This window comes from Sylvia atricapilla, chromosome 3 (genome assembly GCF_009819655.1).
Source record: "Sylvia atricapilla isolate bSylAtr1 chromosome 3, bSylAtr1.pri, whole genome shotgun sequence".
NCBI classification, from domain to species: Eukaryota; Metazoa; Chordata; class Aves; order Passeriformes; family Sylviidae; genus Sylvia; species Sylvia atricapilla.
This window is the reverse complement of record NC_089142.1, coordinates 69,670,638-69,693,102: the sequence shown is the minus strand read 5'-3', so window position 1 is coordinate 69,693,102 and position 22,465 is coordinate 69,670,638. Positions and strand designations below refer to the sequence as shown.

The 22,465-nt window shown below is 38.3% G+C and overlaps 1 protein-coding gene across 2 annotated transcripts in view; it reads right to left on the bottom strand.

Annotated features, from left to right (window-relative positions):
- ARID4B (AT-rich interaction domain 4B) overlaps window positions 1-22,283 on the bottom strand; it is an 87,562-nt gene extending 65,279 nt beyond the window's left edge. The window contains exons 1-2 of one of the 2 annotated variants that reach the window (XM_066315705.1): window positions 22,054-22,283; window positions 20,826-20,887 (exon numbers count right to left, since the gene is read on the bottom strand). In XM_066315705.1, the coding sequence (XP_066171802.1) occupies window positions 20,826-20,831 (6 nt within the window). In that variant the 5' untranslated portion in view covers window positions 20,832-20,887; window positions 22,054-22,283. Of the gene's footprint in view, window positions 1-20,825; window positions 20,888-21,098; window positions 21,272-22,053 lie in introns of those variants that run through there. The other variant, XM_066315706.1, reaches the window with a different exon arrangement.
- Window positions 22,284-22,465: the final 182 nt, after the last annotated feature.

Here is a 22,465-nt window from a genome sequence, read left to right as displayed (position 1 = left end):
TAAATCCAGAAAAGTGACTATACTTTCAAAAATTACAGCATTTAGGTTTTTCCCCCCTACCATACCGAATAAAACCCACTGAATTCTGATTCTGTTCCTAATTTGGTCACAGACTTGCTGCACCATGATGAGGCCCAGCAGGCTTGTTCCAACTTTCAAGTCTGCAGAGTGGGGGTAAATGCACACTTACTCAAAGGCAAGTAAGTATTTGATGTTTCTCTATAGCACTTCCAGACCTAAGAATGGAAATCTGTATTCTTTCTATCCGTATAGCATATCACTCTATAAAATGTTTTATTTAATAAAAACACTCCAGAACTGCTGATCAAGCTCTCTAAAAATAATGCCAATTCTTTACAATTCCTTCTGCAGGTATCTTGTTCTGTATTGCTGAAAGAGTACATGAAGGAAAGATACTTTGAATGCCTACTCCTGCTGTTTATCCCCCTAAAAATAAAATCTTTCTTGAAGTCAATTATTGCCATAGCTACCAGTTTGCAATTTTTTCCCGTAAAGTTTAGCTAAATAGTCAAACTATTTAACATTATAGCTTAGTACTGTAAAATGATACAACTTCATTAATTTTGGCCAGACTTTTTTGTATGCTTCAAGCCTGAACACTGTTTCTACATACATACGTGCAAAAAAAGCAACAATTCATTTGAAATAAAGACCTTCTCAATAAAGAATTTTAATCACAAATAGTTTAAAAACTTCTTTCACATTTCCTCTTTTTTGTGCAACAATCAAAATTCATTCTAGTCTGGAGAAAGCAATCAATAAAATGTTTGTTGTTAGAGGGTAAACTAATTCAGCAAAAAGTATGTTCTCAATACCTGTTTAGCACTTTAAGTTAAATCCAATTTTTACATTGATAAACACCCTTTTGCCAACTAAAAGCTTTAGATATTGCTTAAAAGCAGTATTTAAATTATTAGGTCTGGAAAACTTGCCTCATTTTAAAAAATGTGCCACATTCTGTCTAAAGATGCTCCTATAAAAAACTTGGGATGTATCAAAGCACTGAAAAGAATGATATACTAATGATATGACTGCATTCCAAATAGATTGGAACAAAGATCATTTGGTAGTTTAATCAAACAAACCAGTCTGGGCTGCTCCTGAGCAAAATTATGAAGTGACTGTGTAAAGTCTGAAAAAACAACAGTCAATGAAATCTTAAGAGAAAATAAACCCAAACAAACCTATTTTTAAACAATTTGATAATTTTGGGACATTATTTCTATTTCCAGTCAAAGAGAACTTAATGATTGTTTTATTTTTAAGAAGTTAGTTGCACAGTAAACTCAGTATAACAATATACAAAACAGGAAATTCTATGTATGTGAAATGACTTGTCTGTCTTCTAGGTAACTGATAACACTAGCACTTCAGTTGACAGAAAAATATAACAATATTTTTAGATAGTAAAACTGATAGCAAGAGCAAGAACAGTGAACAGATACTAAAATCAGATTGTTACCTAAGAATGTTGGGATTTTTTTCAGCGAAATTATGGCATATTAAGATTCTGTTTATTATCATTGATTTTTAAAACATTTTCTCTTGTGCAGAACTTTAGAAGCAAATTAATGCTAAATTGAAAAACTGAACCTTAAAAAAAACCACCAGCAGAACTCAAAACCAACACCAAAAAACCCCCAACCACAAATCATGACTCTTTTTTCTGCGGATACAAAAAAAAAATTCTTGCCTTGGTTTACTTCCATTCTTCGTACACCACTTTCTAAACTGGCTATGAGGAAAAGGGGGGAGGAGTTATTTTTGCTTCTCAGAAAGGGAAAGCTGAAGGAATAACATACAACTCAAAATCCCCAGCCAGAATGAGATTTCTGAAACACTGACCCAGGGCAATTCACTAAACACAGCTGTGATTTTATTAGCCTGACAATGTTTAAATATGTACTGATAAAATCATATTCCAAAATTCTAAGCATTTAAGATGCTATTTTGTGTATTTTTATGAAATCATGACTGTAGCTGATTTGTAACTTAATATACAGTACTTTTTAGAATACCACATGAAAACTTTAACAGAGTAACACATTAAATCACATCATGAGTCTGGTAAAAAATTAATGTATAGCCTCTGGATTTGGTTTTTGCCATTGTTGCTAGCTAGGAGAATGATGGGGGAGTACACAAAAGTAATGCCAAACCTACACACAACTGTCAAACAATACAAACCAAAAAATGTAAATACAAAGCTAAGTGAAGAAAGTGAAGTTTTCTTATTGAGAATCAACTCTTCTTCAAGACACATTATTTAGTAAGTTAAGCACACGAAATCCACATTTGAAGGCTATGCACAAATCCAAGCATTCAGGAACTAAGAATGAGAATGAACTGAACCACAGTTCATCTCCAGATGAACACAATTCATCTTCAAAAATGAGTTTGTAGCAAACTGTACACAAGAGTGTACCAAAAGTATGACAGTATAAAATGTCTAATGTCATACAGCAACATAAGAAATTTTAGAGAAGAGAGTGGTTTTACATCTGCCATGCTCCCTCCATTGCAGTGTAGTAATTCAGTAAAAAACTGCTGGCCTGGGACAAGACACTTAGAAAAGAACTATGAAAATTACTTTGGAAAATACCTACAAAGAGACTGAAATAAGTTAATCTTACCACTTTATCAAATATCAAATGACAATGTATGAGATTCCTGGGAAAAAACAAGCAGAAACTTCATCACGCATAAAAGATTACCAAGGTCATTCCTCTCAGCAGGATCATTTTAGCTGTAATATTCAGTACAGGTGTCTGTAATACCTATTCTTACATTTAGGAGTGACTATCCCACACTCTGCAGTGTTTACAGGCTTTTCTGTAACAGCTCATCTAAACACTCCTTGATACTGTTAATCCTTGTCTTATCAATACTGCAAATGGAGACAAGTGTACTTCTGCTTTGCAGCTTCAAGAGATGCAACTTCTTAGAGTAATCCTATTTCCTGAAGAAAAAACAACTTAGGGTGTAAATTTTATATATAGGTAAAATTATTTATTTGTTTTATATTAACCTATAGGCTCTCTATTTTGAACTGTCCCTCTGGAGTTTAATTTAATCACCTCACATATTTCTCCTAGCTGGTGCCTAAAATTTGGCACAGGTATGGCCTAGTTAATTTCAAGAGAAGCAAATATAATTTCACACAATTTTCAAGTAATACTTTAACATTCCAGTATGGCATTTGCCTTTTTGGCCGAAGTATGACATTGCCTCATGTTCCATTTATTTTTTGGCTATTTTTCCAGGAACTGCCCCCTCAGGAGGTGAGGATAGCATGCAGCAGGTTCCATTTTCAAAGGCAGTGAACTACTAATGTGGCACATAGCACACCAAGAAATGCTGGCAAGTGTTTGATGGCTCCCCAGCTCAGCCTGCTGGCTGCCTTCAGCCCCAGACACTAAAACCTTAGAGGAGAAGGCAGCAAAGTTCTCAATTTGATCTGCTGGGAGTCTTGATTTGTCGAATAAAGCACCAGCCTCACTTCTCCAGAGGACATGGACTACTGCAAATCCATGACAAGAAGCACATTAGATTAAATGAGATGCCTTAACAAGTCAGGAGTGCTTGCATATAGGTTCTGAGCCAACCACCCCACAGAATCTACCCCTCTTTCTGCCCAGTGGACAGAGCACCCAGTGCCATGTGCCCACATTTATAATATAAAGGAGACTTCCATAGTGCCATCGCTCACAGTGAGAAGTGTCACAAACACCCACAGGTCAGCTAGAGTCCTTCACTGGATTTGGCCTATACTTTCAGACTCAAGTGCTCTTTCCTTGCAAAGGAAAAAAGCAATATTGCAGGGACCTTTAATCTTATAGTCTAGGGCATCAAAAATCCCACAGCTTCAGGATGAACAGAGTTTTTAGGTTTAAAAAAGGATGTTGATATGCAATGTAACTAGTTGCTTGAAGAGATCATAAGATCAATTAAAATACTCCATCACATCGAACCTTTCAATCAACAGTCTTACTACATACACATTAAAAGGATCGTCAAGCAGCTTTTGATGTAGCAGTTCAAACTAAGCCTTATATGGCTATAGGTATTCACACTCAAATTCTGAATCAACAAGGAACTCCCACAGTTAAAACAAAATATTTTGATATAAGGCAGCTACAGAACATAAAGTCATCTAAACAATTACCTGTGCTTTTCAAGATTCTGTGAATTGCCCCATACACAAAACAGCCTATCAAAGTAATCAGAAAAATCACTCAGTCAAAGAAATACCAGCTTTTACCACTTCTGATTTGTGCTGATGTATGTCAAAACTCATTTTGCCACCCCCAGGCACTTGTGCGGTGTCTCAGACAGACAGGAAGTGTGCACATGGTTTCATCTCTGGTTAGAGCTCAACTTACTTACCATAATACTAATTTTAAAAATACTCTGTACACATCTCCACTCAGGCAACAATCTGTTCACTTATTTAGTTTTAAAAGCTCAACTGCTGCAGTCAGTCCCCATTTCCTCTCAACAAATTACGTAGGCCAAAGCTGGCTGCCTTGCCTTGTACTTATAGCCATTGCTCTGAAATCCTGCAATCTTGTGGCTATTATAGCTGTGTGGTTTTTAGCCTCGAAGACAATCCATTATAATGGATTAAAATTTTATAATGCATTTTTCTTAGTGCTTACAAAAAACCTGGTAACATAGCTTGTATTTAATACAGTTGCTTATTAGATTTCTGAGATTGCAATAGTCACAATGCTTTATCTCTGCAAAGGAACAAATGGAATAGGCCCTTTAGTTAAATTCAGGAAGGGAAGAAGAAAAATAGGAACTACTAAAAGGAAAAAAAGATCTTATTTTAACTGAGAAATTACTAACAGCATTTCTGCTGTATTTGCAGCCAAAATACACAACTACCTCTGTAAGAATCAAAATACAAATGTTTTGTGTACAATTATGAGCTGACAAGTGGCAAAAAGCAAAACAGCCTGATTGCTACAGAACTGACAGGAAACTTCTAAAAATGCAAGTGCTTTAAAACCTAATGGGTGCAAAAGTATATAGATTCTTTATGGCAGAAATCTAATCAAACAGAATTGTTCTAAATGCAAGTCACACTCATTTATTTGCTTTTTCCTGGTTTCTTTGAACAATCATCAGGATGGAGTTTTGATCATTATGCAAAGTTAGAAAATCGATCTAGTAAAAACAATTGAACCTATTCACTCCTCTGAGACAGTCAGGAATGCTAAGATAAATATTCTAAAACATCTGCCTACCTGGAGAAAACAACAAAAAAATGTAGTGATCAAAACTAAATCCAATAAAATGGTTTTAAAGTTGGTGACACACGCTATCTACTGCCAACAAGAGTTCTTAATTTCTGAAACTAGAACAGGTGGGGGGGAGATGTGTATTGCTAGATGCTCACCACCAGCAGTTAAAGCAGATGGTTTGTTCTTCCATACATCTTTGTGAGTTAAATTAACAACTCACAAGCGTATAAGCGGAAAGCCTGGGCCCTCCAAACTCATATCCACACGAATGACAATGCCTCTCCCCGTGCATCCTTCCTTTTGCATCTGTTCTGATACACTTTTGATTAAGAGCTAAAGTGCTCCAACTCACCAATTGGCTTATTTCTGTTACTTTTGCTAAACTGCTATTCTTTTGCTTTAGTACGTTGTATCATATCACTGCAAGATCACACAGCAGAGTTAACAAAGTGGGAACAGACAAATCAATGGGCAAATTGGCAGCCTGCCTCAAACTACAAGATGAAGTAGTACTCCACAATAATTTAAAACTTGTAAGCTTCTTGCAAAAAAAAAAAAAAAAAAAAAAAGAAGAGAAATTTCAAAACTTCGAAAATAATCCTCTTCTTTTTTCATGCACGTTTGATAGCATTTTCTATATTTACCTTTTCATTGCATACTCTAGCTCTTAAATTTTTTTTCTTTTTTTTTTCCAAATTCCAAAAAATTAAATGTATGAGGCTGCATGAGAAAGATGACACCATGCTACTATTTTTATTTCTTTAATAACTTGATAGTCAAACTGTCTCTTCCTCTAATGATCTGGGTGTGAAACAAACAGCTTTCGGTCAAACATCTCCACTAAAACCCTGAAGTGGCTTTGAACTGGCTGAAAGCACTTCAGCACTGGAGTATATGCAAGGTCAAACACAAGTTTGTATTCAAAGTCTAATCTACTTGGATAGCACTCAAAAAACCAGTTAATGTTAAGTTTTATATCCAGGACACATTATTTACAAACACAGCAGGTATCAGTGATTTAACTGAGCATTCTCCAGGAAAGCTTTAAGTTCTGATTTTTATAGAGAACTAGCGAATTACCATTACCATTAGATCACAGAACAAAACAATTTTTCATGGATCATTTTTTGTAAAGTAAGAAGTCCAATTGTAAACTGAGAACTAATTTCAAGATTAATTTTAAAAATTTTAGAATTTACCACAAGAGGCACTTTGCTTAATTCAATTTATAAATGGGATCAGTCCCGCCAAAAATCACTGCTTGGTTTGACTTCCCTGAAAGATTCAATATTCAGTGTGACTGGATTACAGATAACTTGTACCAAGATGATGAGCCAGTGCTGAGACAGTCGTTAGAAGTCCTTCAAGGAATAGAGATCTACAGTAGAACAAGAAGGTTAACCAGAGCCATACAGCTGGACAAGCAAGATTGCTCACAAGTCACTGCCTTGCACAGGGTAACTCCATTAGGTTTAACATCAATTAACAGACACTAAAGCACACTTGAATCCAGAAAACCTATTTCAGGTTAAACCACAGTGGCAAAGAGATCAAAACATGAGAAAACATTCTTTCAGTCCTCTCATGGTCTTGCACAGATTTAACCCAGAGATCCCATTAGCACTGTTTGACACAGCACATGCACCCAGAAGCACTGTAGTTACAGGAATATGAATATGCAGACTTTCTCCTCCTTCACAGAGCCTGACATTACAATTAAAAACATCAACTAAAGGAAGAAGGTTCAATATCGCTGCAAAGATAATTTCATTTGATTACACCTCTGGCATCTAGTTTCTTCTGATAAATTCAGACTTGGTGGAGATACAGTCATCTAAAATCTCCATTTCAGACTATATTAAATTAATAGCATGTAGCACAAAGATATTTTACCTACAGAAAAAACTCTTGTTCTCTCTACCAACTTGCCTTTTGCTTTTCTCCTGGCTTTTCCAAACAGGTTGTCGTTATCTCAGACAAAGTGCAAGGCTCAGATTCACTAAGATATAAACACAAATAACAGCACCTGAAGATGCACTCTAGAACAGGCAAACCAGGCTCTCCTCTGCTTTCCAGTGACTTGCTCTGAAAAAATATCCTCAAATTTCTCCACTGGCTTCAGGAGATTTAGCTTGCACAGACCAACAGTCTTGTCTTCCTTTCTAGGTCAGTGCCAGCAATAACTTTTAAGACTCTCATTTTGCAAACTAGCCAAAGTAAATATACTTTTCATTTGTTTTGGGTTTTGACAACGTTTGACTTCAACTAGATACACATTAACCCCTACACTTTTCCTTAGGTTTTAGCATTAAGTGAATCCTCCTTTGGAACACTTTGACAGATCTTCACTCCTGGTCTAAACTAGCCATTTATTCCTCAGCAGTAACCTGCTACGCTATTCTTGAGTCTCCAAGGGAAACATCACACAAGAGCTAACAAAACACATCTCAATTGGATAAACAACTAATACACCAAGACTGCAATATTTTTGGCTTAAAAATAGTAAGCCCTTATAGCTGGCTTTCCTGGAATGCCCTATGCCACAATTATGCATTTGAAACATCTAATAGACTATAATTGTAATGAAATTCAAAGGCAAGCTAGCCAACAAACCGAACCTTTTGAAGAACTGTAGGTTATTTCTAGATATTAAAATATATTTGCATGTGTTTGTGTGTGTATATAACTAAGTGCAAACCTGACCACATAAGTGTAAGCCTTCACCACATAAATTTTTGTAAGTAAAAACTGCAAGTATTACCATTTACAGGTATATCTATTCTGGTCTCTTTGATGATACATTCTAGATCATCTGTATTTTTCAGTGTCCTGATGATAATCCTTTCCTTTGGGTTTTTTGCCCCTTTTACATTCATCAAACATTTATTTTTCTCTCCAAACTTCCTGTGAAGATTCTACTTCCTATTAAAAAATTATTTTACACTACATTAGCTAAGATACAAATAGCATACAGTAACTACAAATGCATGCAATGTATCAATTGTGCTTCAGCCTTACTCCATGCAGAGGCTGTATTTTCTAACATCTGGACTACAGTCTTACCATCTTTGAACTGCCAGTAAATTATACTGCAATACAAATATCTATCTCCATACTATATTTCTTTCATGGAAATATGGAGATCCATCTTTATAGAAAGATATTACACCTTTCAAAATAGTAAAAAAAAATTATTCACCTTTCTCTCCCAGTAAAAAAAAGGAAACAAGGAAAAAACCTCCCTTAAAAATTTAAAGCAAACCACAACTACTGCATATGCAAAGAAAAAGGTGACTATATATAGGCAAAGAAATAAAATTAGATAAGAACAGTTGCATTAGCCAAGGTTTTTCAACATTCTGATTTCCCACTAATAGTCTAATGAAGCTATAGGTCCCTGAATAATGAACAGAATTATTAACAACATCATTGCTTAATTGTATCTTCAGATCTCCTTAGAAACAGCCTACAGGACCCATGGCACTACATTAAAGACAATGAGGAACGAGACAGAAATAAGGTTGAAGAGAAGTGAAGTACTAGCATTACTATACACACACTTACACCATGTAGAAGCAGCCAGGCAGCACAAAAAACAATTAAAATTAGGTTTAGTCTGCCACTACAATAAAATAGTTGGTAAAGAGTACAGATAGCTTCCAATCAAGAAGAGCAGATTGGCTAAGATTTTAGCTATATAACCAATTATAATCACATAACTAATTATTTGGGTCTGAAAGAAAAAATAAATCATCTTCCAGAAAAATATAAACATTATTTTCCACAATACACTTTTCTTTCAAATGGGAAGTTCCTCAAACTATTAAGTAACTTGTAAATCCTTTCCCCACTCTCCAAGTTGAAAAAACCAACAATGTACTTGTATATCCTACTTTCCCTAGATTAAACAGAAATAAATCTTCTGGAGTAAGGCATATGTAACTCAGTAGAATTGCATATGGGTTTAAAAAAAAAAAAAAAAAAAAAAAAGAGAGGACTAAAATTTCAAGTCCACAGTTTTTATTTATCTTTTTTCATTGTAAAAACTAGAGTGTTTCTTTACTAATATTCTTCTATGAACTAGTTTTACAAGTATTCTAACTTGTAGGAACACAATACCTAATTTACAGAAATTTAACAAACATAAACACACACACGAACTTCTCTCCCATCTCAATTCATTTTTAGAGACTACTACTGGTGAAATACTCTTGCATGGTCAGTGGCAAGGGTATTAAAAGAAAAAATAATAATTTCTCTTTCTCATTCCTCTCCACAACCTCATTCATCTGGCAGAATAAGAGTTCAGTACCATATGTAAGAGTTCAGTATTTAAGTTTGTGAAAGGAGGTTGGGGGAAAAAAAGGCAAAATGTAGTCCATGTGGCAACTATTCAGAACAGCGATACAAGATTTTCCTGTTCAAATAGGTTCTGCTTTTCCACCAGAAAACACCCATAGCGAACCAAGCCTGCAAGCATTAAAAATAAAACAGATAATAAGAAAACAAAAATACCCAGCTGAAGACAAGTTTGGAGGAGATTTGTCAAGTGCTGCATAATTATGAAGACATATTTTAGATGCATGCTACACAGAAAGTCTAAGTGCCACTGTAGTAATATAGGAAATAAGAACAATACATAAGCAGTTAGTATTCAGCTAGGTAGGTTACCTTCCAGACTTTAAGGAATTAAAGAACCTAAACTACTTGTTTCATACCTTTTATCCAATTTATCCACCCAGAATACTTCAGTTACTTTGGCTACTCATTGCTGCACCTGTTTCCAAAACATCTTCAGCTGGCTTAGCCCATGACTAATGGCAGCCATTTGCAGGGAGTGGCTATTTAAAGAAAGATCTTTGCTCAGATTCCACAAAACTCTTCAACATATTAAAGAACAGAGAATAAAATTTTTGAAGTTGCATAGGTAGTGTAAGAGTCTGTTCACTGCTTTCAAGTGTGCTGAAGCTATTATGTAAAGCCCAGTTTTTTTCTTTAAAAGTCTTTAAGCCTCTTATACTAAAACGTTCATTTTTTTAGCCTCTTTTCAAGAAGTAACATTTAGGATTACTCAAGTGAAAGAGAAAAAGTCTACTTGAAGTTTTCCTTGATAGTCTTTTGTCTGTCAAGAATTCTACTGTTACTTTCCATATGAAACCTTGTTCTGTTCTCAAAAGTTGAACAAGAGGCACCTGAAAAGGTCTTCAGTTCCAAGACACAATGCAGGAGTCTCACAATGCTTCTCAGTAAAATATCCGTGTCTCCATCAAATCACCAGGTATCAACTTCATATGCCAATGAAATTCTAATTAATTATATATTTATGATCAGTGTTTTTTTCCCTAAGCCTAAGACGATAATTGAAGAGATTCTGAACTACATGGCTTAAAAGCTAAATCTAATCTTCCAGCAGTACTGTATGACAAATCAGCCCAATGTAATATTTCTTTTCCCTGAAATTCTGTGCATCACCCTGCTAGAAGAGGAATACCCAGTTAAAGCATTCACACTAGCCCACGTACTACTTGCCTGGAATGTTGCTTCAGTGGAGACAAAAGCTGTTTGAAGAAAAACTGCCAGAAGAAAAGAAAAGACAGTGCAGTTCCTTTAAGGAGCTTTTTTGTAAACAGAAGTCCCATCTGCACATCAATTTCAAGTATTGCAGTGGCTTGGGGTTTTTTCCCCAAGTTCAATTCTGAGCAAACAAATTAGTAAGGATATCCAGCTACTGCAGGAAGACAGCAAAGTTTTGGAACTGTGTCTTGAACCAAGTACCTTGGAAGGAAATTTACCATTTCCTTTTGGGTTTTTGTTTGTTTTAATACATATATATTTATATGAAGATCTTAAAAGCTGATTTGTTTCCTCTAAACTCCAACTAAGTAAATACAATACACATAACTAGAGAAACTTGATATGGCCAGCTTAAGTATCATGGGTCATTTTTATTCCACATAATAAATGCTATGTTTAATATTTATTGTCAGACCATAATTAGGATTTCATTACACCATTTCAAATGTTCAAATAAGTGCTGTTGCATAGCAAGTTACTCCAGTGACAAAAAGGAAGATTGTTCTCTATTTTAGTGTAAAAAAGAATAAGTATAATTTTACTGAACTGAGATCACTGCTACTTGAGCCACAAATAAAAACATTTCACTGATTTAAAGTTGACCTACTACCACTTGAGTTGCTCTCTAGATGCTACCAATGCCACACACAACACCACTGAAAAAGTCCGTCATAGCAGGACATAGACCTATCTCTCTCATATATATTATTATTATGCTGTCACCAAAAGAGTATTTGTCTTGCAATACAGAATGTAGCAAAAGCACCTAATTCACTTCACTTGCGTCAAAAACCAAACACTGGCAAGTGTGTATATAAACATGTACTTTTTAAATGTACAATCTTTGAAATAGAAGATGATTCTTTTTTATGAAACGAAATATGTTTACCTTACCCATCCAACATTTTGGCTTGCATCAGACAAAGTAAAATGTAATCAGAACATTACCTCAACAGCCGAAGAGCTACTAGCAAAGAAAAACTGAATTAGTGCACACAGGCATCTAATACACATACTAATACTTTCTGGAACTTCATGTTAAACTATTCCAGGAAACACACTTGGCAGGAGCCTTGGCAGTCCAATTCTAAAATGGATCAAGAATATGAGAATATATTTGAAGAGTGACTTTGCAGGTTTCAACCCATGTCTCCAATACTGTATTGTCATCAAGTGACACAATCTTTTGTACCACTTGATTTTTAGGAATGTAAAAACTGCACTAGTAATCTGTGAGTAAAGGAATGAACCCAAGATTTAATGTCTTTTAAATTGTCCAACACTGCAGGAAATTAGGCATGAAATTCTGCAAAGAAGACAAAGACACCACACGGTTACCGAAATCATGTTCTACGTGTAAAGGTATGTGGATTGTCATTGTAAAGTTCTGGAAGAGCACCTCAGAATGAATCTGCATTTAGAAAATGGAAATGACTCAAAGTTGAATTATCGTCTCCATTTTTGTCTCTGTCCCAAGCAGCAAGGTATTGGTACATATCAAACTAATTTTCACACAGTACTGCAGTCTTACTTATGCCTAAGTATTTTGCTATCTCCCTTGATTCCCATCTAGCAGGACAACCTTCTAAAGAAACTGAAGTGGAAATTTATAAAATTATTGCTGTGTTTTCAAAAATGCATTTATATTTATGGAAGCAAAAAGATTAAGAAGCATATATATTTTATTTTTAAGTTTAGTGGTGTATTTTGAAGTAACATTCATTTAATATTACAGCAACATCTATCTTTCAATAAGCAGAGCAGTAAAGTAAGTTAAAAAGTGAAAACACATTTTTCCCTTACAAATTACTGAATTCTGAAATGCTGGTATAACATGTACTCATTTTAAAAAAAATCTCAATCCCTTATTATTTCTCCCAGGAAAAGAAGTTACACCAACCTAAGTGTCACAGCATTAACAAAAACATTAACTTAACACTCTTTCACTTAAATACTCATAAAGGATATTGGAAAGTCTCTTCCACCATTTTAAATTAATTTAAAGCATTCCTTGAAATCTTAGAAGAATGTATTCCACATTTATTTTTAAGAAAACACAAAGTGGACGATTTTAAATGTAAAAATGAGATTTAGCACTTGCAATCTGCTGTTGAGAGGATAGCTGAAAACAGGAAGGAAAAAAATTATCGCAGTGGATCAGGTTGCCCTGCCACAAACTGAAACATTTTTTTTCAGATCAGAAGAGAATGTGAAAAAACAAATTACTCCCTACTACATTATTTATTACTAGCTGAAACCTTGCATCAGATACACTTGGATCTGAATTTTGCTGAAGTCAAATCCCGTTTCCCAAATCCCATTTAGAAGGATTGTTTTAAACGATGAGAAATACTGAGTTAGAAGGACACTTAAGAGGGAAAAGGGAAAGGATCACAGATAAAAGCTCAGCTAGAACACCAGCTCTTAGAAAGGAAGATAACATATTATACAAATACCTGCATTAAGTTTGTGGTAATAAGCAGAAAATGTCACACACCCCACTCTACCATCTCCAACTGGCATTATCACCCAATTGTCACCAAGTCTCCACTTGTCTACCCATAAAAATACAAATATATGGGCCTTCTTAACACATACAAAAAACAAGCAACAAACAAACAAGCCACCAAAAAAAAAAGCCCCACCACAACAACTGAAAGTTTGACTTCAGGAGAGTTTGACTTCTGTTCCCTTCAATTTCCTTATCAAAGAATGATGTAAATTCTCCCCAAATTATCGTTTCCTATTATTTTAAAATAAAGGTAGGACAATTGTTTACATCTTCCACCCACTGGTAAAAGTACCTACAGTCAAAATGTATTATAGGCATATAATACACCTTTATAGGACAGAAATCTAATACTTATAAATATCTTTCTACAGAAAATTATAATATCAACTGTTTCTCTAATCTAAGTAGAAAGGGACATAATTGTTATTCATAGTATTCTTTCCAAATACTGAATAACAACTTGAAGGAGGAGGGAAAGCAAAGCTTATACTGGCCTCCTTAAAAAATGAGGTTTTTCATCTGATACCCTTCTTTTAAGACGTCTCCCTTTTTTTAAAATCAATGTTTAGCATATTGAAAATTAAATTTTATTCATTCATTCCTTTCAAGACACAGCATCAATTCAATTAAATCTTTTCACTCAACATCTTCTAGAAAATATGATCTTCAAACCTGTAAAGAAGTCTGGTGTTCTAGACAGCAAGCAAGCACAAAAAACGGTCTATAGTAATTTCACCTGTAGAGTTTACAAAATGTTTAGCCAAATAACTGTAAGCTGCTAACTTAGCAGAGGGATGGGGTCGGATGTGTGTTCACATGCAGTTTAAACCAATCCTAATCAGTCTTGGTCCACTTCTGCTTTTGTGTCCTTTCTTCACCTGCCAGGCATCAGCCAGGCCAGGAATAGTCTGCAAGTGAAGAGTACATGTATCTGATTGTTCTTAATTTCAGCTTAGTTCCCTGTCCTCTGGCACCACACAAACGGACTGCTAGCACAGAAGACAACAAGAATAAACAGCCAAGAGCTGGAAGAAGGAGACAAGACTGCATTCTTCTATGACCATACAACTTTAATCTGACAAACTACTTATGAAACAAAAACCTTTGCTACAGGTTGTTGGGGGACAAACCAACAGACTAAATAGTAAGAACACCAAACTCCTCTGCCCAGAACAGTGTTATTCACATTAGTCCAACCTGGCTGCTCTGCAACAAAGCACTATAGATGTTTGCATTCACACTTAGCTTAAATGACAACTGATGAATGCTGTCTGTAGTTACTCTTTAAGGGGATCGGCATAAATCATAATCAAAGACTACTTAATCTGGGAGTTCTGGATGCTTTTCTTTGGTATACTGACTACCATCTTCACTCCAGAGGAAATACAGGCTCCAAGACAACAGCAATGGGAGCAAGTAACTCTGTGTTAACTGGAGTGATGCCTTTTCCTACTGTTTTTGCTCACAGTAAGGAAAATGCCTTTTCATAGTTCAGCACAATTTTCTTCATAGTGAAAATAGGTTCAGGAACCTCCAACATAGCACTCCACATTCAATTAATTAATAGATACTCGCTCAGGAGGTCACTGTCACACAGTGGTCACACAGAAAGCAGCTGGCTCATCTCAGCCCTAGTTTTCTACAGGTAACTCAGCAACACCCTCCACCCCCTGTTCTGACATTCTCACAACTGGCTTTCAGAGCTTGCTTACAAACACTTCTTGCTAAACAGGTCATGACTGCTTTATAGTCTGCCAAGCAAAGGGAAGAAAAAAAAAAAAAGAAAAAAAAAAAAAAGACAATAGTGTTCTCTTTATTGAATTTCTCCCCTGGTTCAAACTAATCTTCAGAAGGAAAATAGATGTCTTGTCAAGCATTGAATATCAAAGTGGCTTGCTGTCTTTTCTTTACTTGAATTCCCTGAAATATCCCCTCATCTGGTCACCCCATGTTAACAGAAAAAAGAACAAAAAACCCAAGTATGGAGATTTATGACTTTCCATCAAAACCTTTTAAAATAATTATTGTAACACATATTAAATCACTAACATTTAGTTTATGCACAGGGCTAAACAATTTTTCTTAGTTCTCTGGAGGACTTTTAAAGTCTTCTAGAAGTCTTTAAAAATTCATTCCATGCACATATCCAAGCAAATATCCAGCGAGTGATAGCAAGCACAGTAACTGGACAACACTAAGTGCTAAGTGGAAAAGGCAAAAAGTAGTGGTTTTTACCCAAGCACATCAATTAAAAAGCAAGCAGCCACAATACTTGACTTCCCAACATTTCTGAATTGTGACCTGAACTACATTTAGGGCAGAAAGAGTTCAAGATCCGTGGTTTTTAGCTTTGTACATTTCAGCTAAAACAGCAGAAGGGCCTACTAAGTAGAAAATATAGAGAATCCAACTGTTGCATTGCACAACAGGTAGAGAAAGTGGGTTAACTACTTTCAAGTAAGTATGAACTAATAAATAATCGAGCATTTGGATGGCACCTATCACATCAGAGTGCCAAGTAAAGTTAAGCTCTGGGTTTTTCTGTAAAATTTGTTACCTTTTTCAATGAGGACACTTCAAACTCCCTTTTATTCCTCAGCCTATTATAAAAGCATGTTTCTAAGGAAAATGAGTTTATCTGTAGAATTTAAACAAAATATTTGAAACCAATTTGTGACAACAGTATCATTTCCACCTTCTCAAAGTTAGCACTATTTTTTAGTCTACTCAATCAGCAAAGCATTCAGATTAAGTATTTGATAGTGATTGTAAAGCTTAATATCGCAAAACCTTTGCATTTTGTTTCAAAGGGCTTTTCAACTACAATGCAGAGTTTCTTTGAAAACAGACATGCAATGTGTATCACAGCACGCTTCTGCTCCACACGTTTACAATACTTGTTTTGGATTACAAAGTGAACTGAATAACCATCCCAAAGTGTTCCAGTGTAGATATGCACATTCATTATTCTGCCTACTAGCATCTCTCTTTGACAGTATGCTCATACAATAGTTATGCTGCCATGGGAGCATTGATCCAAAAATCCTTCACCAACTCTGACGATAGTAATACAGGCAACTTAACTGTCCTAATGCTCATAGTTTATTACAACTTTAGTCTTCTCAGTCTAAGACAGGCTTTTTTCCACTATGTGGTCTCATTAACTTTGAGCCCTTATCAACCAATACAACTATTCAATAGTCACATACTACCCATGCAGATTTGAGTTCAAGACTTCCGTGATGTTTAGCCACTGTAAAACACACAAAGACTAGCACTTAAAAAGTGCAAATAAACAATTTCAAAGCAACAATAGATTATTCCAACCTGACTTGTAACTGCTTGGTGCAAGTGGTGTTTGCTTTCCTCTCTACATAATTATGCAAGCATGAGGAAGTCAATAACTGCCTCTGATCACTTGTTCAAACTGGAACAAAAGGAAAGAATTTAAGAAAATAATTTTTCACAAAGCAAAAACAAGTTACAGGGGAAAACAGCCTCTTAAGACTTACCTGCTCTCCTGCCTCCATCACAAAAACTAATCTAATGGTACTCTTCCTTTAGAAATCTCCATTTCTGCTGTATTTCAAAGAATTAACCAGAAAGTGAAAGGTCACTACATTCCATGACTGGTTTCCAGCCTGCATAAGACCAATGAGATTTTCAACTGACTTGTGCTCAAAGTTGTTAGTGGCTGAAAAGTTTACTAGATATTTTGCTTTTGTCTTCAGCCATGCAGGCAGAGAACATGAGCAATGGTCTGTCTGGCATACATTAAGGGAAAGCAGCTACAGCATCAGTGTTCATCAGTGATCTCTCTGGGTAGCTGGAGAGGTCACTAGGACAGACTACTGAAACAAAAATGTAAATTCAGGATTAATTAAAAGGAAAACAAAACAAAAAATCTACCATAAATCATAGGCATGACTTTTAAAATTTGTTAGTGTGGCAACTTTGAGCAAGCACCCAGGAACATCTAGGATTACCAAAGAGAAGTTTCAACAACCATTAAGTAGTTTGTACTTTATGGAATGAAATACATTAACATGCAAATAGTATCAAAACATTTAAACAAGCACTTCAGATCTCTTAATTCACAGAGCATTGCTCTAGCTTCTGGGACTTCTACTCTTTTGATCCCCACTCAGCAGTGAAGTTTTTAAATATGGTGGGTATATTACCTTCATTCACATATTTTTATATCAAACAAATGCCAAGATACGTACTAAAATCTCACGCGCATTTGCAGCAGTTCTTAGAACAAATTATTTGTGAAACCAAGCTTGTGTTTATTTCCTTTTTTAAAAGCAGACACTTTGCTTTCACGGAGTTTATTTCCTGATTCTGGAGCTAAAAAAAAAGCACTCTATAAGAATGTGTTTACATATATTGCTACCTACTTAGTAAGTAGTAATTTGATGGCATGCAATTAGTTTTTAAATCGTCAAACAGATTCTACATTCTTCTGACACATACTTAAATGCAAAAAGGCCTTATACAAAAGATGCTAAATTAAACAACAAAAGAACTTCACAACATGCAAGCAATCCTAGCCATTATCTACACGACTGTATTAACTATCAGTGGTCAATCAACACCAGAAAGAGCCTGATTTAGCAGAATATCACAATAACAAGCATAATTCTGTCAGACTTGAACACTTCTTGTAAGACATATTTCAAATCTATTTTAAGTGGTCTTTGCAGTCCATGGGAAGACTACTCAATAGGCTAAAGTTACTGGTTTATATGAGGGACTTTATTTTCTTGGATTAAGTCGGGTTATTACAAGGAGAACAATTATCCCAACAGCTTTGGTAATCTCTTAGCAGGCAGCGTACCTCTTTTGTGTCAAAGCATTGCGAAACGCAAGAACACGGGTGACTTACAGTTTTGTGTCAATACAGTTCTTGGTGCTGTTCCTAAATATACCTCACTGTGTTTTACAAAGAAAGATCAACATTTTCTCCATATCACACAGGTGGGGGAAAGGAGTCAGTAAAGCTAAATGAGTTGTTCAAGTTCACGTAAAGAGACGAAGAGGAATCCAGTTCTAAGGCTCTGTGCACCAGAATCCACAACACTCTCCACTTGAAAGAATGACCAAGGCACAAATCAAAATACAGGCCTCAATCGTGCAGTCAGAAGCAAGTCTGCAGTCAGCAGACTCAAAGCAAGACTAGGTCTTAAAGCATTAAATCCTCTATATGCTGAAGTATCCTTGAGGCACGCACTTTCTTTGCATAACTTAAAAAATAAATGCACAGAAATATACAGTCATATTTAAACAGTATCTTGATCTAGTATAGTCAATGTTACCTTGAAGTGTTACAAACAGCTAATAATTCTCTTAAGCATTCTCCCTTACTGCTTCTTATTGGACTAGCTTGTATCCTTGTAAGCTTAACTAATAAAGTACAAATTTAGGCCAGCCAGAAGGACTAATGCACTGTATCACTCCTATAATCTTAGTTAGGTTGTTGATTCTTAGAAATTTCTTTGGAACCACAATTCTGTTAAAAGTTTCTGTGTAATGACTAAAGCTTCTAAGTAATGACTTACAGATTAACCTCCTTTAACACTACACGGCACAGTAAATGAAGTACTGGAGTTATCTCAAGCAGATAGAAGTTTAACACTACACACACACAAATTACAAAAATCACAGACTTAAACTTAACACCTGAAGACTCTGACAGAATCTATCCTAACTTTAAAAATAAACACACAATAGTAGCACAAATCTTACTGAAGAGTAAGTAAGCTGTGAGAGGTTGTTTTTTTTTAAATACAGATCTATTAACAGGTTTTTGTGTTTGTTACTCTGAATTTAGTCATCAGTTATATGTTCAATTCAGCCTGCAGTGGATCTATATCACTATTTCACAGAACACTTTGCGTTCTACTTGCAATCTGACCTCCTCGTGCTCCCAACTGTCTATCTACATATTAATATGGCTCAAAAAACCACAGTATCTGAACCTAATCTCTATGGTAACTGCAAGATTTGTTTACACTGAAAAAGAATATTAGAAATGTATGTAAATTTAACTGTCATTTAAATAAGTGTTTTTTCCTTCTGGGGAAAAATCTCCCTATAGTGCCTCCTATTTATCTTGCTTCCATCTCCTGTATCCCCACCAGGCAATGAGGCACATTTGGAAAGCTCCCTATCATACAGCTTCAACAGCCTGCTGTTGTAAATTCATAAACAGTTTACTTTTAATAAGACAAACATGTGCATCTAAGTGTTTTAGATCTTAGCACTTGCTAAAGAAAAATCATAGAGGGCAATTTAAACATGATTTTTAAAAAATACTGTCAAAGTCACCAAAGTGAAAAAAAAAAAGCTAAACCTTTAACAGTTACACAGAAAGACTTTGCTGCTCAGCAATTCAGCTCAATCTAGAAATTAAAAGAGTATTTAATTTACCATTTCTAGCAGTGAATATAGTACTGAGTCCACATTTTACATAATACTCATTCACAGACAGCAGACAAAAATTCTGATAGTGGAAGAACCCACATACAGACTGCTCCTTTCCATTAACAAACACCAAAGAACTGAAGCATCACAAGTTTGTAACAGTTGTTCTTTGTAAGATTTACAGTATTTTGAAATGAGATTTACTGCTGCTCAGCAGGACCAGGAGCTGAATTACATGGGGGTGATGGTAACATAAATGGCAGTTTGAGCAAGACATATCAGCAAAATGGCAAAAAAAAAACCCTAAGAAACACAGTTGTTAAAAACTATTTTAAATACACAGTTCTTGGCCACACACAGAAGAAATCATTCTATTCCACTGATACGATCTCTTTTTCTATAAAGCTTGCATAATATACCAAACATAAATAGTCTAGAAAGGTCTAAGAGAAGAAAAATGCATGACAGTGAGGTACATGAATGCTGCAGAGCACTGAGAGGAAAATTAGAACCTGTTTGAAAATCTTTCTGCACCTTACAGCAATCATTTCACTGCAGAGAATCTCTTACATGCACCCTCTCCGATCACACCAAGATTATCCATTCAACAAAACTCCTACTGTCGAATAGAAAGTAAATCTACCCTCTATTCAAGTAAACAATGTTCTAGAGCCAGCATTTCTCCCACACCGTTACTTTCTCGAGCAGGGTGACTGTGCCCTGCTCCTCCATGAAGCAAGCTCAGCCCAGGCAGCCATGTCCTTATTCTCCTACAAGTAATGTTTCTGAAGGAGAACAGCCCCTGTTCGGGGAACTTAGAGCTTCCCCCAGCACAACGCGGTGGAGCAAAGCCCGCCCGACGGCCAGCAAACCAGCGAAGGCAGCGAAACACGGCAGTGAGGGCGAAGCTGCCCGCAGTCTGGATCTGCACCAGCACCGAGCCTCGCACCGGGGTCGGGACAGATGGACTGACAGATAGGACAGCATTTCTCCATGCAACCCTCCCTCCTTTCCCCTCCCAGGCACACGAGCGAGTGTTTTACCTTCATGATGAGCTCAGGCTGCGGTAAAAGCCTCGATCGTGGCTGAGCGGCCGAGGCTGGACCTGGAATTTAAAACAAAGCGCTAAGGCACCGCACCAGCCGCTCGCACCGGGCGGGGGGAGGGGAGCCAAGGATCGGGCGGGGGCGCCGGGCTCCTCCCGAAACTCCCCTTTTGCTTCCCCGGGTCCCCCCTTCTCCCGTGGCTAACCCCTTTCCCTCTCCGCTCGGCCGCTGTTTCTCTCCCCCGCTCCCACACGCCGCCGTTTCCCCTACACTCGCTGCCATTGACGCCATTTCTGTCAGAGGAGGAGAAACTTGCCACAACAACAACCCACCCCCGGCTGCCGCGGGAGGGAGGAGGCGCCCCGGCCGCCTCCCCGGGGCGCTGCGCCCTCTCCCCGGGCACCGAGCGGCGGGAGGGCGCCCGCGGGGGTCCCGGCGCAGAGAACACCTCGCTTTACCGCGGGGAGAGGGAGAGAGGAGAGAGAGAGGGAGGCTCTTCCTCCATTGTACGAGGAAGAGTGCCCGTGTGCGCGGCGGGGAGCGGGGTGTCGGGAGCAGTCCCCCCACCCCGACACACACACACACACACACACACACACACACACACACACACACACACACACACACACACACACACACACACACACGCTTTTGTAGGGGCTGCGGCTCCGGATCGCGGCGGCTCCTCCTCCCTCCGTCTCCCCCCCTAAATAAAGGAAAGCGCTGACTCCGCCGCAGGAGTTTCGGCAGCAACAGCCGCAACTCCCCGGCTCGGCGCAGCGGGTCCGGGCGGGGGGAGGGAGGGAGGGGAGGCAAGAGGCGGCGGAGGAGGGGAAGAAAAGGAAGAAGAAGAAAAGAAGGGAGCGGGGACGGGGAGGGAGGAAGGGAGGGGGGCGGGGAGAAAGGGGCCCGACCTGCTCGGCGGGGACATGGAGCGTGTGTCTGAGTGAGTGTGGAGGAGGGGGCTCCGTCCCTCCCGGCAGAGGGGCTGGAGGAGAAGCCGCGAGTCCCTCCCCCTGGCCCGCCACTGGGTGTTTGGGGTGGGGGGGGAAGAAGAAGCATCGGCGAGTCCCGCCGCAGTCGCGCTACCAGGAGAAAAACAAGCGCCCCCCTCCCTCCCTCGCCGCCGCACGCCCGGCCCCGCGCCCCTACGGGGGCCCCTCGCCGCCTCCCCGCCCGCCGCCGGCGGGGCACGGGGGCTCCTTCTCCGCCTCGGCGCCCTCACCTTTGTTCCGCGGCGACCGCCCGCCCGCTACTCCCCCGGCCCGAGGCGAGGGGCACGGAAGGGAACTGGGCGAAGGCTCCTCTCAGCTCTGGGCACCCCCTGCCCCGCTTGACAGTGCTGCAGCGGCTCCGCTGGCGGCGGCCCCGCACGGCGCGCGGAGGGGCCGATCCGTCCTGCGCGGCCCCGGCGGCGGTGACTGCTCGGCTCGGTCCCTTCCCCCTCCCGCACCGATGACTGACTGACGGGCGAACGGGAACGGCCACGCCCCCTTTTCCACCTCCCCCATTGGGCCGTGTCCCGCAAGGCCCGCCCAAACCGCGGTCCCATTGGCCTTCACGTCGGAAATACTGACATCATTCTTCTCCACTTCTATGGAAACTGAGACTCGGCGCCGAGGGTGCTCATGGGGAGC